At 38.8% G+C, this 14,626-nt stretch overlaps 1 protein-coding gene across 2 annotated transcripts in view; it reads right to left on the bottom strand.

The window, feature by feature from the left end:
• Positions 1–3,592: 3,592 nt before the first annotated feature.
• Positions 3,593–14,626, bottom strand: part of CCDC15 (coiled-coil domain containing 15) — a 71,591-nt gene continuing 60,557 nt past the window's right edge. Inside the window, exons 14-16 of one of the 2 annotated variants that reach the window (XM_070399720.1) lie at positions 6,289–6,468; positions 5,866–6,014; positions 3,593–4,460 (exon numbers count right to left, since the gene is read on the bottom strand). In XM_070399720.1, coding sequence (XP_070255821.1) covers positions 4,321–4,460; positions 5,866–6,014; positions 6,289–6,468 — 469 coding nt within the window. In that variant the 3' untranslated portion in view covers positions 3,593–4,320. The remainder of the gene's footprint in view (positions 4,461–5,865; positions 6,015–6,288; positions 6,469–14,626) is intronic. The other variant, XM_070399721.1, reaches the window with a different exon arrangement.

Here is a 14,626-nt window from a genome sequence, read left to right as displayed (position 1 = left end):
AAAATTATAGGCCAATATTCCTTATGAATATAGATGCAAAATTTCTCAATAAAATATTAGCAAACTGAATTCAGCAAAAACATTACACCATGATCAAGTAGGATTTATTCCTGGGGTGCAAGATTGATACAATATCCACAAATCAATTAACATGACAGACCACATAAACAAAATGAAGGCTAAAAATCATATGATCATACGTCCAGTAAGAGGCACACAGCTTCAGGTTTGGCTCAGTGGATAGAGCATCGGCTTGCGACCGAAGGGTCCCAGGTTCAATTTCTGTCAAGGGCATGTACCTTGGTTGCAGGCTCCTCCCCAACCCAGGCCCTGGTCATGGTGCGTGCAGGAGGCAACTAATTGATGTGTTTCTTTCACATCGATATTTCTCTCTGTCTTTCCCTATCTCTTCCACTCTCTCTAAAATCAATGGAAAAATTGAGGATTAAAAAAAAATCATATGCCCACAGCAATAGATGCAGGAAAAGTATCTATTGACATAATCCAGCACCCATTTATGATAAAAACTTTCAGCAAAGTGGGAATAGAAAGAGTACATCTCAACATAGTAATACAGGCCATATATAATAACCTATAGTTAACATCATATTCAACCATCAACATCTTAAAACGTTTCCTTGAAGAACAGGAACCAGACAGGAATGTCCAGTTTCACCACTCTTATTAAGCATGGTACGGGAAGACCTAGCCACAGCAATCAGACAAGAATAATAAATAAAAGTCCTCCAAATTGGAAAGAAAGAAGTAAAACTGTCATTATTAACAGATGACATGTACTATATAGAGAAAACGTTAACGATTCCACCAAAACACTACTAGAACTGACCAATGAATTACGTAAAGTAGCAGGATACAAAATAAATATTCAGAAATTAGTTGCATTTTTAAACACTAATAATGAACTATCAGAAAGGGAAACTAAGAAAACAATTCCATTTACAATTGCACCAATAAAATAAAATACCTGCTAATAAATTTAACCACGGAAGTAAAAGACTATACTTGAAAAATTATAAGATACTGAAGAAAGAAACTGAAGAAAATAAATGGAAGTGTTAGCATCATTAAAATGTTCACACTACCCAAAGCAATCTGCACACTCAATGCAATTCCTATCAAAATGTCAATAGCCTTTTTCACAGAACTGGAACAAATAATCCAAAATTTATGTAAAAACAAAAGTATGAATAGCCATAGCAATCTTGAGAAAGAACAAAGTTGGAGGTATCACACTATCTGCTATCAAATTATACTACAAGGATACAGTACTCAAAACAGCATGGTACTGGCATAAAAAGACATACAGATCAATGGAACTGAATAGAGAGCCCAGAAATAAACCCACACCTTTATGATCAATTAATATTTGACAAAGAAGGGAAGAACCTAGTATGAAGTAAAGACAGCCTATTCAATAAATAGCATTGAGAAAATTGAACAAATATATGCAAAAAAAACCCTGAAACTAGATCACCTTCTAATACTGTATACAAGAATAAACTCCAAATGGATTAAAGACTTAATTGTAAGACTTGAAAGCATAAAACTCCCTAAAGAAAAGATAAACAGTTAAATCTCGGACATTTCTCTTAGTAATATTTTCCTGACATATCTCCTTGAGCAAGAAACAACAGGAAAAAATAAACAAATGGGACTACATCAAACTAAAAAACCTTGCACAGCAAAGGAAACCATCAACAAAACTTAAAGCCTACTGAATGGAAGGAGATATTTGACAATGATACATCCAATAAGGGGTTTATATCCAAAACTTATAAAAAACTCAAACACAAAAATCCAATTAAATAAAAAATGAGCAGAGAAACTGAATAGACAGTTCTCCAAAAAGGACAGACAGATGGCCAATAGCTATATGAAAAGATGCTCAAGGTCACTAATCATCAGGGAAATGCTAAGTAAAACCATAATGAGATACCCCCTCATACCTGTCAGAATGGCTATCATCAATAAATCAATAAACCAGTGTTAGCAAAGATGTGGAGAAAAGGGAACCTTTGTGCACTGCTGGTGGGAATGCAGACAGGTGCAGCCACTATGAAAAACAGTAAAAAGGTTCCTTAAAAAATAAAAAATGGAACTGTCTTAAGACCCAGCAATTCCACTTCTGGCTGTACAGGGTGGGACAAAAGTAGGTTTACAGTTGTTCATAGTTGTTATGACTACTGAATTGAAAATTAAAAACATTTTTCAGAATTATCACCACTATGGTAGCTTATTGGCACCTTTAGCAATCTCTTAGCTTATTAACACCCACAAAAATTGTTTCCTTCTATTAACGTAATTATTCCCCTTCCCTTTCTCGTAAAAACCCCTTGCCTTACTCCCTAATCAAAATATTGTTGTGAAACAGATCTCCACAACTTATTCATCTTGCAAAACTGAAACTACCCATTAAACAACTTCCCATTTCCCCTCCCACCAGCTCCTGGGTATGACCATTCTAATTTTTGTCTCTGAATTGTAGCACTCTAGGTGCCTCATATAAATGTAATCATACAGTACTTGTCTTCTGGTGATTGGCTTACTTCACTTAGGTTATGGTTCCTTAAAGCTCATCTATATTATAGCATGTGACAGAATTTCTTTCTTTTTTAAGGCTGAAGAATACATTATTCCATTTTATGTCTATACCATGTTCTGTTTATCCACTCATCTGGAGATGGACACTTGGGTTACTTCCACCTCTTGGCTATTGTGAATTCGTGCTGCAATGAACATGGGCGAGCAAATATCTCTTCAAGACCCTGTTTTCAATTCTTTTGGATATAGACCCAGAAGTAGGATTGCTGGATCATGGAGGCATCTCTTTAGAGTGACAAACGTGTTCTAAAATTTGATAATGGTAATAGTTGCAACAACTCTAGAATATACTTAAAACCACTGAATTGTATACTTCAGAAGGGTGAATCATATGGCCTATGAATTATATCTCAATAAAGCTGTTAAAAAATACAACTCTTAAAGGCTGAATCAAGGATATTGTTACTTAAGGATTTTGACTGAACTGGACGATGAATCTAGTTAAATAACCAATAAGTTTTGTCACACAGATCATTTTGATCCTTATTTTCCATGACCTGGCTAGATGTTTAGGTGTTTTTGAGACATAACCTAAATGCTCTTCAACAATGATCATTAGAGAAAGTATGAAAAAGAAACTGCCAGTATGCTCTTAATTGACAATATTAAACCTTTTCATATTTTATGTCAAAAAGCATTATAAAGAAATAACAAATCGCCCTAGCTGGTTTGGCTCAATGGATGGAGTGCTGACCTGGGGACTGAAGGGTCCCAGGTTTGATTCTAGTCAAGGGCACATGTCTGCGTTGCGAGCTCAATCCCCAGTGTGGGGTGTGCAGACGGCAGTCGATCAATGATTCTCTCTCATCATTGATGTTTCTCTCTCTCCCTGTCCTTTCCTCTTTGAAATCAATAAAATATGTATTTTTAAAAAAAGATATAACAAATTAATACTAGCTATAGGAATTTTTATGTCATCTGTTCTGTAGGTATGCCATTCAGCAAATTTTTAAAAGATTGGGAACTGAGGCAGGATTTTACTCACTTTGACTTCAGACGCACTTTTGAAATGTCACACAATTATTTCACAAAGAAGATGCTCAAAAGACAGAGGGTTTATTTTCCCTTTTTTGGCAATGAAAATTATAAAATTAAAAAGGTGTATGCCCAATTCATTGAATGGGGAAAGAGGTAATAAAACACACACACACACACACACACACACACACACACACACACACACACACACCAAAAAACCCCCAAAGAAATTTTTAGAAAAAAAGTGCATCAAATTCAAATCCTTCTCATCTCTAATTGTTATACACAACTAGAAAAGCTAGCAGGAATCTAGATGGCCACTGATGGTTGGAAACTCATTTCATCATCTTTCTTTTCTGCTTCTTCCAGACATTTCCAATTTTGTTAAGACTCAAAGATACAGTTTTAGAAAGACAATAAACACGGTAATCTCAAAGATTTCTCATGATCTCTTCAGATCAGAACAGAGCAAAGTAAGATAAATCTTACTGGTCTGACTGATCATTTTTAAAACAATAAACTCCACATGGTTCACAGCAAAGAGGCAAGTGTGGAAGTCAACTTTCCATCGTGGTCCCAAGATGGAGACTGAAACAATGGTTCCAATATAATTGCAGAGACTGTTGTTACGTGGGACAGTCTTCCTTTCCAGATTATACACGTTAACAGTTTTTCCTAAACAATCTCTCAGAGAACTGATTTTAAGTGAAGGCTGAAATACTAACAGTTGATTTCAGATTCTGAATATACATTTTTCAAAGTCCGTCTGTAGGCAGAAGCAAAATTATGAATGGCAGCTCGAAGAATCAAGGTCCCTCTATCACAGGAATTGATGACTGAATATAGTGCCCGGGTATATGCTGCAAATAAAGGTTTGAACCATGATGAATGAAGTCATATTTTAAACAACTCTCCCAACCTCTTTCCTATTACTACTGCTTCTCCACCCAGTCTCATAGGTATTAACTTTACCTATTGAGTAAATATTTATTGAGTACTTACTACATGCCAAACTCACCATGGGGATAGAAAAGAGAATGGAGAGGATGGACAAAAATAATTGCAGTGCAATAATTCCAATCCAGAGACATACATGAAATGTCACCACATAATGAAGTTTGGAATGAATTAAAACTATCTAAGAGAGGATGGAAAAGATTTCCAGAAGTGGACATTTTAGATGGTCTGAGGTTTAATAAGAGTAAAGGAAAGAAGGCATTTTAGGCAGGGAATCAATGTGTGAGGTTCCAAAGGTCTAACAAAAAATGTGACATGTATTGGGGTGTAACAATAGCAAGTTTGATAAAGCTGGAGAGTCTTGTCTGGGGCCAGAGAGAAAATATACCAAATGTAAAAACCTAGAGATTTGAGAATAGGGGAATGGCATCATCAGATCTGTAGGGTTTTCATTTTTATTGATTTCAGAGAGGAAGGGAGAGGGAAAGAGAAATAGAAACATCAGTGATGAGAGAGACTCACAGATAGGCTGCTTCCTGCACACACCACACTGGGGATTGAGCCCGCATCCCAGGCATGTGCCAGGACCAGATATCAAACACTGACCTCCTGGTTCCTAGGTTGATGCTCAACCACTGGAGCCACCCCAGCCAGGCATCGATCTGTGTTTTTTAAATATAACTCACAGAACTGATAAGAAACTCCTATCATACAGATGCACTAGGAATGTATATACTTGCAGTAATTTCAGTGCGCGCATCAAGCCTACATAATCATCACAGTGTGTAAACCAATATATTTAAGGATGGACAGGAAACAGAAACATTAGTGACAATAGAAAGGACTCCATTTCCTCCAGTTGGGATTCCTGATGAAGACAGAGTTTACACTGGTCCTCATTTTCCTCAGGATTCCCTGGCAGAACTGGCAGTCTAACGTGGATACACATGGTCATAAATCTGCGTTAGATAACATTAAAGTCTTTGGATAACAGGGAATTCAACTAGACAGAGGCCTAACTTAATGGCCATAAAGGCAAACTAACATTCTTCATTTACAGAAGAACCTGGAACCTACAGTAGAGTAAGCTGGAACCATTTCCCCAGCATAAATGGAGAAAGGATGATAATAGATCTCAAAGAGAAATAGAACTCACTATCATCTATTTTTATAGCCTCAGAGTGGTTTTATAAAGGGGTTGTAACAGCCTCTGATATATAGTAAGCACTCAATAAATGCTAAATTACTACAATCACTACTTTTTAAAAAATTGCCACCAGGCCCTAACCATTCCTTTAAGAAACTTACCTCTGTGGTTTTTATAGAAAATACAATTGTTGGCACAGGTATTAGGATGAGCATCCCAAAAGTCAGGACCACAGCCGCACAGTGGAGGTAAAGTAATATTATACAGCCGCATTTTCTCTTGGATCTGGACCCTTAAAGCTTCTAGATACCTAGAGAAACACAGTATGATCAGTGAACCACTAGAAAGAGAATGAGCACGAGTCCCCATTTTACTACCAGCTTTAACGGTTAAAACTATTCTGCACCTCTGTGCTCGACTCTTCCTCTTTGTATTGAGAAATAGGAATACACAGTGCTATTCCCAAGAGGTACTTGGTGAAGTTGTATGAAAAGACACAGGCAACTCTTGTAAGGAAAAGAAGAACACTGACTTCCCCAAGTCTCTTCTAGATCCAGAATTCCATGCAAGGATTTTGGAAGTACCTTTGGCATTCCCTTTCTCTTCGTTGCTGGTGTTTTTCTCTGGCTTCTTTCATTTCCTCGAGCTGTAGCTGCGCTAACATCTCACTCATCTTCTCCCCTGAATATGGCTCTTCGTGAAAGTTCATTCTTAATATCCTCTGCTCTTCAGCATAACGTTGCTGCTCTTTCTTTCTCTTAATTCTGAGAATAAAATCATAACATGGTTAGGAATTTTATAAAATCGTTATTTAGAATTAGCTTCTAGGTCCAAATAACTCAGGAAATTCCCAGAACTAAGGGAGTCAGAAAATGAGTTTAATATCCTAAAACAGCTTCCAAAACTCCTGCTGACTCATCTGAGCTTACCCTACAGCTCATGTATATAGAAAGAGCCTCTCAGATGGAAATGAGAGGTTACTATCAAGAATCCTATATAATAAAGGACTAATATACAAATTGTCCCCTCAACCAGGAGTTCAACTGAGGGTTGGACCAGGGGGCAGGGCTGGCAGGCCAGACACCCACGGCCCCTCCCCTCGGCTGGCCTGGTCCGATGGGCCCAGATTGGGGTGGGCCAGCCGGACCCCACCCATGCATGAATTCGTGCACTAGGCCTCTAGTTTGTCTATAAGAATCCAAGTACAAGAGCTTTCTCAGATTAAAACTACAAGTAGACAAGACTTCTGTTTTTGGCAAAAATAGAGTAACAGGGTCCAGAAACCAGGCCTTCCCTGCCACCCTACACAACCAAATCTATAATAATAAAAGTGTAATAGGCTAATTAGACCGGACATCCTTCTGGACGACCCTCCAGATGAAGCTGGGGCTGTGAGGGCCAAGGTGGTGGTGGGTGAGGGCTGAAGCAGCTGCCGTGGCAGGCGGGGGCTGAGGCAGAGAAGGTGGCCTCCGTGGTGGCGGGGCCGAGCCCCTTGCACCAATTTCGTGCATCAGACCTCTAGTACATAAATAAACAAACAAACCAAACAACTAGACAAAATACAAAAAACGATTGTTTTCAAAAATTTTGGACATCAGGCAACGAAAGACAATGATCCTTGACAGATGAGGTGAGCCCTGTAACTGCCCAAGCTTACTGACTGCAAAGTTTCCAGGCAGCAGTACAGGGCAAAGCAGTTGAGGTAGAATGTAGTGGATTCCCTGAGCTGAGGAGATGAAGGTGAAAGTCCAGGGATACAAAGGCAACCAGAGTTCACAGGACAGAATAGCAGAGAGGAGAGAGCTGCTCAGAGAGAGGACTCAGAGAGCTACAGAGGTCTCCTTCTAACACCCAGCAGACTACTGTGCATGCATGCGAGGAAAGGACCTGAGGTGAGGGACAGCCATCTAAAAGGGTATCAGGGAACAGTGCCTCGTGCTCACACAGAGCAGCGAACAGTGCCTGTTCCGCCAGTCACACTTAAAAACTACATCATGCACAGGCACTGGGTGGTTTTCAGGAAGATCTATGTCAGTTGAGGGGAATAATAATTAGTCCTAGACCGAGCACTGCTCCAAACACACCTAACAAACTGTAAAAACAAAGCCCCAAAGTAACTTAACTGCATCTGAAAACAAAGCTCAGGAAAATTCATAAGAATATAAAGATATCCAGCAACCAACAAAGTAAAATTCATAATGATGGACATCTAATCAAAGATTACCCGGCATGCAAAAAAGAAGGTAATCACATCTCATAATGAAGAGAATAATCAAGCAATCAAAACCAATGCAAAACTGACAAGTTATTAGAATTAGCACATAAGAACATTAAAACAGTTATTACAACTATATTCTATATATTCAAAAGTTAAGATATGAAAAAAATGAATCAAACATCTCAATAAAACTACAACTTTTGAGATGAAAAATACACTGAAGCCTGGCCAGTGTGGCTCAACTGGTTGAGCGTCGTCTCATAAACCAGGTAGTCACCAGTTCGATTCCCAGTCAGGGCACGTACCCGGGCTGTAGGCTCAATCTCCAGGAGGGGGCATGCAGGAGGCAGCTGATCAATGTTTCTCTCTCTCTCCCTTTCTCTTTCTCTCTCTGAAATCAATAAAAACATTTTTTTCTTAATGAAAAGACACGTCACAGACTGGGAGAAAATTTTTGCAAAGCGTATATTGGATAACGGACTTACATCCAAATTAATTTAAAAGCTCTTAAAACTCAACAATAAGACGACAACTAACTTAAAAATTTGGATTTGAACAGAAATTTCAACAAAAAACAATATACAATTGAAAAGATGCTCAAGAACTTTAGTCATTCGGGAAATGCAAACTAAGCCATAATAAGATACCACTACACACCTATATTCAAATAGCTAAAATAAAAAGGACTGACCATATGAAGTATTGGTGAAGATGTAAGGAAACTTGAATTCTCTTACACTGCTGGTGGTAATATAAAATGGTATAACCACTTTGAAAAACAGTTTGACAGTTTCTTTAAAAAAAATGAAATTTATACCTATCATATGATCATACTCTCCACTCCCAGGTTATTTGCCTAAGAGAAAAGGTAACATATTTTGAAAGATGTGTACATGATTGTTTATTTGTAACAGCACAAAACGGGAAACAACCCAAATGTCCACCAACCCGTGAATGAATGAACAAATTGTGGTATCCACACAATGGAATACTACTCAATAGCAAAAGGGAATGAACTCTTTATACACACAGTAAGGATGAATCTCAAAATAATAATGTGGAATAATTGGAGCGGGCCACAAGAACGTGTGTGTGTGTGTGTGTGTGTGTGTGTGTGTGTGTACTGAAGGCCGGGTGCACGAAATGTGTGCACGGGTAAGGTCCCTAGGCCTGGCCAGTGATCAGGGCGGATCGGGGCCTTCCAGTTGCTGGCCAGGGCACTCCTTCATTCCGTGCCACCCCCTGGTGGTCTGCACATGTCATAGCGAGACATCGAACTCCCAGTTTCCCACTCAAACTCCTGAGGGGACACTTTGCATATTAGCCTTTTGCGCGCGCGCACACACACACACACACACACACACACAGTATGATTCTAGAAAATGCAAACTAATCTATAGTGACCTAAAGCAAACCAGTGGTCCAGGGGAGGAGAGGTCAGAGAGGGGCCGGAAAGAGGGGCTATCATGGGCATGAGGAAACTTTTGAGGATGAGGGATATTTTCACTATCTTGATTATGGTAGGGGTTTCATGTATACATATGTCAAAACATCTAAGTTTATACTTTAAATATGTGCAGTTTCTTGAATATCATTTCACTTATTTTTAAAATCACCTACAAGTAGAGAGGAAATGAGTAGCTCATTGATTCATAAGAAACCTAAGTAAAGAGCTTTTAAGAAAAAGGACTAACTCAGGACTAGAACTTATAAACATATGCTGATAATTTTAGTTTCTAAAAATTACTTTGAAACAAATGAGTTACTATTTTCTGAACAGCAGTATGAAATCAATTCACACACTTAATAAATCACTGACTACTGAAAATTTTGAGCTATCCATTAATAGCAGGCTAATTGCTCCAGGGGAATTAAGGTGTTCCTTTTATTAGATTAAGAAGTAAAGACATATAAGGCAGTGACACAGGAATGTGAGAAAGGTGATGTGGGAGAAAGGTCAAAACAGGCACATGCTCATTCACAACTGACTTGAAAATATACGTTGCCTTGCTCTCTAAAAGAGTACTAAAGTTAAAAGGTCACAGTGGCTCTTGGCTTGGGATCTACTTACATAGAGATTTTATTCCGAAGATAGCCAGTAAAGAAAAGAATTTTGAGGACATTCATATTTGCTTAGTTCAATAACTACTTACCTTGTGAAAAAGGCAAATAAAACAATATTTTTTCTGTAGATAATTAATGAAATTGAGGCTTTCATTGGTGAAATTTAAGTAGAACCAAGTGAATGACAACAGGAAAGCTAAATCACTTATAATTCCCTATACCAGTGGTCGGCAAACTCATTAGTCAACAGAGCCAAATATCAACAGTACAACGATTGAAATTTCTTTTGAGAGCCAAATTTTTTAAACTTAAACTATATAGGTAGGCACATTGTTATTAACTTAATTAGGGTACTCCTAAGGCTTAGGAAGAGCCACACTCAAGGGGCCAAAGAGCCGCATGTGGCTCGCGAGCCACAGTTTGCTGACCACGGCCCTATACCAATTATTCCTTATACCACTAAACTAAGAGTTAAGGAAGCAGATCAGCATTGTTTTTCAAATACTGGCACCTTAGGTCTTAATAACAGGCAGTTACTATAAATAATGGAATCAGCCTCTCCCCTTCTCCTTGTCTTTATTTCCTGATGTCCTCACCCACTCCAATATGGCTTTAAGACCTATGAATTGTTCCACTGAAACAGCTCTCTCTAAGGTTAATGGCGTATAGGTCATTTAATCTATCTAGCACAGCAATTTTCAACCTTTTTCATCTTATGGCACACATAAACTAATTACTAAAATTCTGAGGCACACCAAGAAACATGTTTTTTGCCAATCTGACAAAAAAAATAGGTATAATTTTGATTCATTCACACTGGATGGCTATTGTTGTATTGGCTGTTGTCAGTTACCATCCACTACCACCTGTAACTCATAAAGCTACAGCGCCATCATAGACTATTCCCCTGAGAGTCAAACCAATTAACTACCTGCCAATTTGACATTTCCACCGTAGTATTTCAATGATATTTTTCTGGGAAAAGAATCCACAGCTTTGGTCAGATTCTCAGGTTTAAGAACTATTGCCATGCAGTAGTTTCAAAAGGATCATAAAATAAAAAATGACAAAGATGCCCTGCTCAGTGGTCAGAGCGTTGGCCCACAGACCAAAGGGTCTCGGGTTTGATTCCAGGTCAAGAGCAGGTACCTGGGTTGCAGTTTAATCCCCAGACCCGGTCAGGGTGTGTGTAGGAGGCAACAATCGATATATCTCTCTCATGACAATGTTTCTCTTTCTCTCTCTCTCCCCCCGCCCCCCAAGTCTCCACCCTACCTTCCACTTCATTTGAAAATCAATGGAAAAATATCGAGTGAGGATTAAAAAAGAAAAAAATGACAGATACATAAAAAAGTTGTTATAAATAACCATTTTATAAACAAGTTTTTAATCTTTTCTGATGTCTTTTAAGGCCTCTTGCATAAATATATCTTTTACTTATACATTAAACTAGGTCAGAAATCAACATGTCAATATATGCTTTTTTTCCAGAGCACTGACGTGAATATAATTATAGTAGTTTGCTGGGATGCTAAAGGTATTCTGAAACCATCGTCAGACTTCTAGTAAAATCAATAAATTATAAATAAGGTAGGTCCCATAAGGCTGTCAGCTCATTTCTCAACAGGAACTTTGCAGGCCATAGGGACCAGCACAAAATATTCAAACAGATGAAAAGCAAGGACCTACAACCAAGATTATTCTACCTAGCAAGGCTCTTATTTAGAATCAAAGGAGACATCAAGAGCTTCCCAGAAAAAAAAAAAGCTAAAGAAGCTCATTGCTACCAAAACAGTACTACCAGAAATGTTAAATGGACTGCTTTAAGAAAAAAAAAAGAGGAACATAATTATAAAGAAAATGGCAATAGCCCTAGCCAGTTTGGCTCAGGGTTGCAGGCTCGATCCCCAGTAGCGAGCATGCAGGAGGTAGCCGATCAATGATTCTCTCTCATCATTGATGTTTCTATCTCTCTTTTCCTCTTCCTTCCTCTCTGAAATCAATAAAAATATATTTTTTAAAAAGAAAGAAAATGGCAATAAATACATACCTATTAATAATCATTTTACATGTGAATGGATTAAATACTCCAATCAAAAACATGGGGTAGCTGAATAGATAACAAAACAAGACCCATATATATGCTGTCTACAAGAAACCCACTTCAGATTGAAAAAGAAACACAAACTAAAAATAAAGGTATGGAAAAAGATATTTCATGCAAATGGAAACAACAACAAAAGCTGGGATAGCAATACTTATATCAGACAAAACAGACTTTAAAACAAAGGCTGTAACAAAAGGCAATGAAGAACATTTTATACACAATAGCCAAAATATGGAAGCAACCTAAGTGTTCATCTACAGGCAACTGAATAAAGACGTGGTACATATATACAATGGAGTATTACTTGGCCATAAAGAAGAATGAAATCTTACCATTTGCAACAACATGAATAGACCTAGAGGTTATTATAAGTGAAATAAGTCAGAGAAAAACAAATACCATATGATTTCACTTACATGTGGAGTCTAAATAACAGAAACAAACAAAACAGAAACAAACTCATATACACAGAGAACAAACTGGCGGTTGCCAGATGGGTGGGGGGCTGGAGGCAGGAAGGGGGAAGGCGAAGGGATTAAGAAGTGCAGATTGGGCCGAAACCGGTTTGGCTCAGTGGATAGAGCATCGGCCTGTGGACTGAAAGGTCCCAGGTTCGATTCTGGTCAAGGGCATGTACCTGGGTTGCGGGCACATCCCCAGTAGGAGATGTGCAGGAGGCAGCTGATTGATGTTTCTCTCTCATCGATGTTTCTAACTCTCTATCTCTCTCCCTTCCTCTCTGTAAAAAATCAATAAAATATATTTAAAAAAAAATACTTTAAAAAAAAAGTGCAGATTGGCAGTTTCGAGATAGTCAAGAGAATGTAAAGTACAGAATAGGAAATATAGTCAACAAAATTGTAATAGCTATGTATGGTGCCAGGTGGGTAAAGGACCTACCAGGGAAAATCACTTTGTAAGTTATATAAATGTCTAACCGCTATGTAGTATACCTGAAATGAATATAATATTGAATGTCAACTATGATTTTAAAAACTGTTATAAGGGACTAATATAATATTGCTATCCCTGTGTTTGCACAATGAAACAAATAGACATCAATATTTACATTTTAAAGAGACTCCTAAAAATAAAATATCACAGGTAAACTACATTAAAAGTATCCTATATAATAAAAGCCATTAATATGCTAAGTGTCCGGTCGTCCATTCAACCAATCAAAGCGTAATGTGCTAATGATATGCTAAGGCCACTCAACCCCTTGCTATGATGTGCACTGACCAATAGAGGGCAGATGCTCCAACTGGTAGGTTAGCTTGCTGCTGGGGTCCAGCCAAACTGGACTGAGACATACCCTGGAGCCCTCCCAAGGTCCCTCCCCGGGTGGTCAAACTCCTGCATCCCTCCCTGGCCCTGACTGTGCACCAGTGGGGTCCCTTGGCCTGGCCTGCACCCTCTCGCAATCCAGGACCCCTTGGAGGATGTCAGAGAGCCAGTTTCAGCCTGATCCCACTCAAGGCAGGAGCTGCTCCCTGGTGGTCAGTGCGCTCCCACAGCCAGAAGCTGGGCTCACGGCTGGCAAGCGTAGCGGCAGTGGCAGGAGCCTCTCCCGCCTCCGTGGCAGTCTGACATCCCCCGAGGGCTCCCAGACTGCAAGAGGGCACAGGCCAGGCTGAGGGACCCCGCCCCCAAGTGCACAAATTTCGTACACCAGGCCTCTAGTATTCTTATAATTTCAACAACTCAAGAACTGTTGTTACTCAGTCATATATGATAAGGCCATACTACTAATCTTTTACAAAGTTAAAAGGAATTCTGCTTCTAAGATTAAGAAAACGATTTATTTCAGGAGTTAAAGAGGTGCCCTGTTAGAAAAATAACTTCTCAAGGAAGTGGAAGAAATCTTCCTCTTTGACAGAACAGGATTAAGGTCTAATCTGGCATGGTCTAAATCTTTGCCTGCTGATCCTGTTTTTCTTTCAACCTTCCTGTCTACTGTTTCCTGATTCTGACAGCATTCTTTCTTAGTGGTTTCTAAAATCATTACTAAAAATAACTGAATTATTTCCTACTAGACTCTCTACTTGGATCTCCTTTAAGCATGTCCAACCCAATACGCTCCAAACTACATGTATACTACCCACCTCTACCTACCTCCTTCCTGGAAAATCTGTTTTATGGCACCCCATTTACCTGGTAGCCTAAACCATAAACCTAAAATTTACGCTTGAATTCTCTGACAAAATCTTATCAATTCTCTCTCGTACGCTCTTAAAACTGCCTTCTCCTCACTGCCTCCTGGCCCTGGCTTATCTGAAAGGCTGTGTTACAGATCCAAAGAGGTTAGGTGTTGGAGTCAAATAAATCTGGGGTAGACTCCCAGTTCTACCATTGGTAGGTAAGATCTTAGGCAAGTTTCTTAACTTCTCTAGGGTTCATTTTTTTTCATCTGTAAAAGGCAAAGAGTAAAATTTACCTCACGAGGTTACTGAAGTGAGGAAATGAACTAATGCCTCTAACACCCAACACTGTGCCTGGCACACTGTAAACACTCAGGGAACAGTAGTTACCA

The sequence above is a fragment of the Myotis yumanensis genome, unplaced genomic scaffold (assembly GCF_028538775.1).
Source record: "Myotis yumanensis isolate MYYU_CA2020_CCGP unplaced genomic scaffold, mMyoYum1.0.hap1 SCAF_19, whole genome shotgun sequence".
NCBI lineage: Eukaryota > Metazoa > Chordata > Mammalia > Chiroptera > Vespertilionidae > Myotis > Myotis yumanensis.
This window is presented reverse-complemented; position numbering and strand designations above follow the sequence as displayed.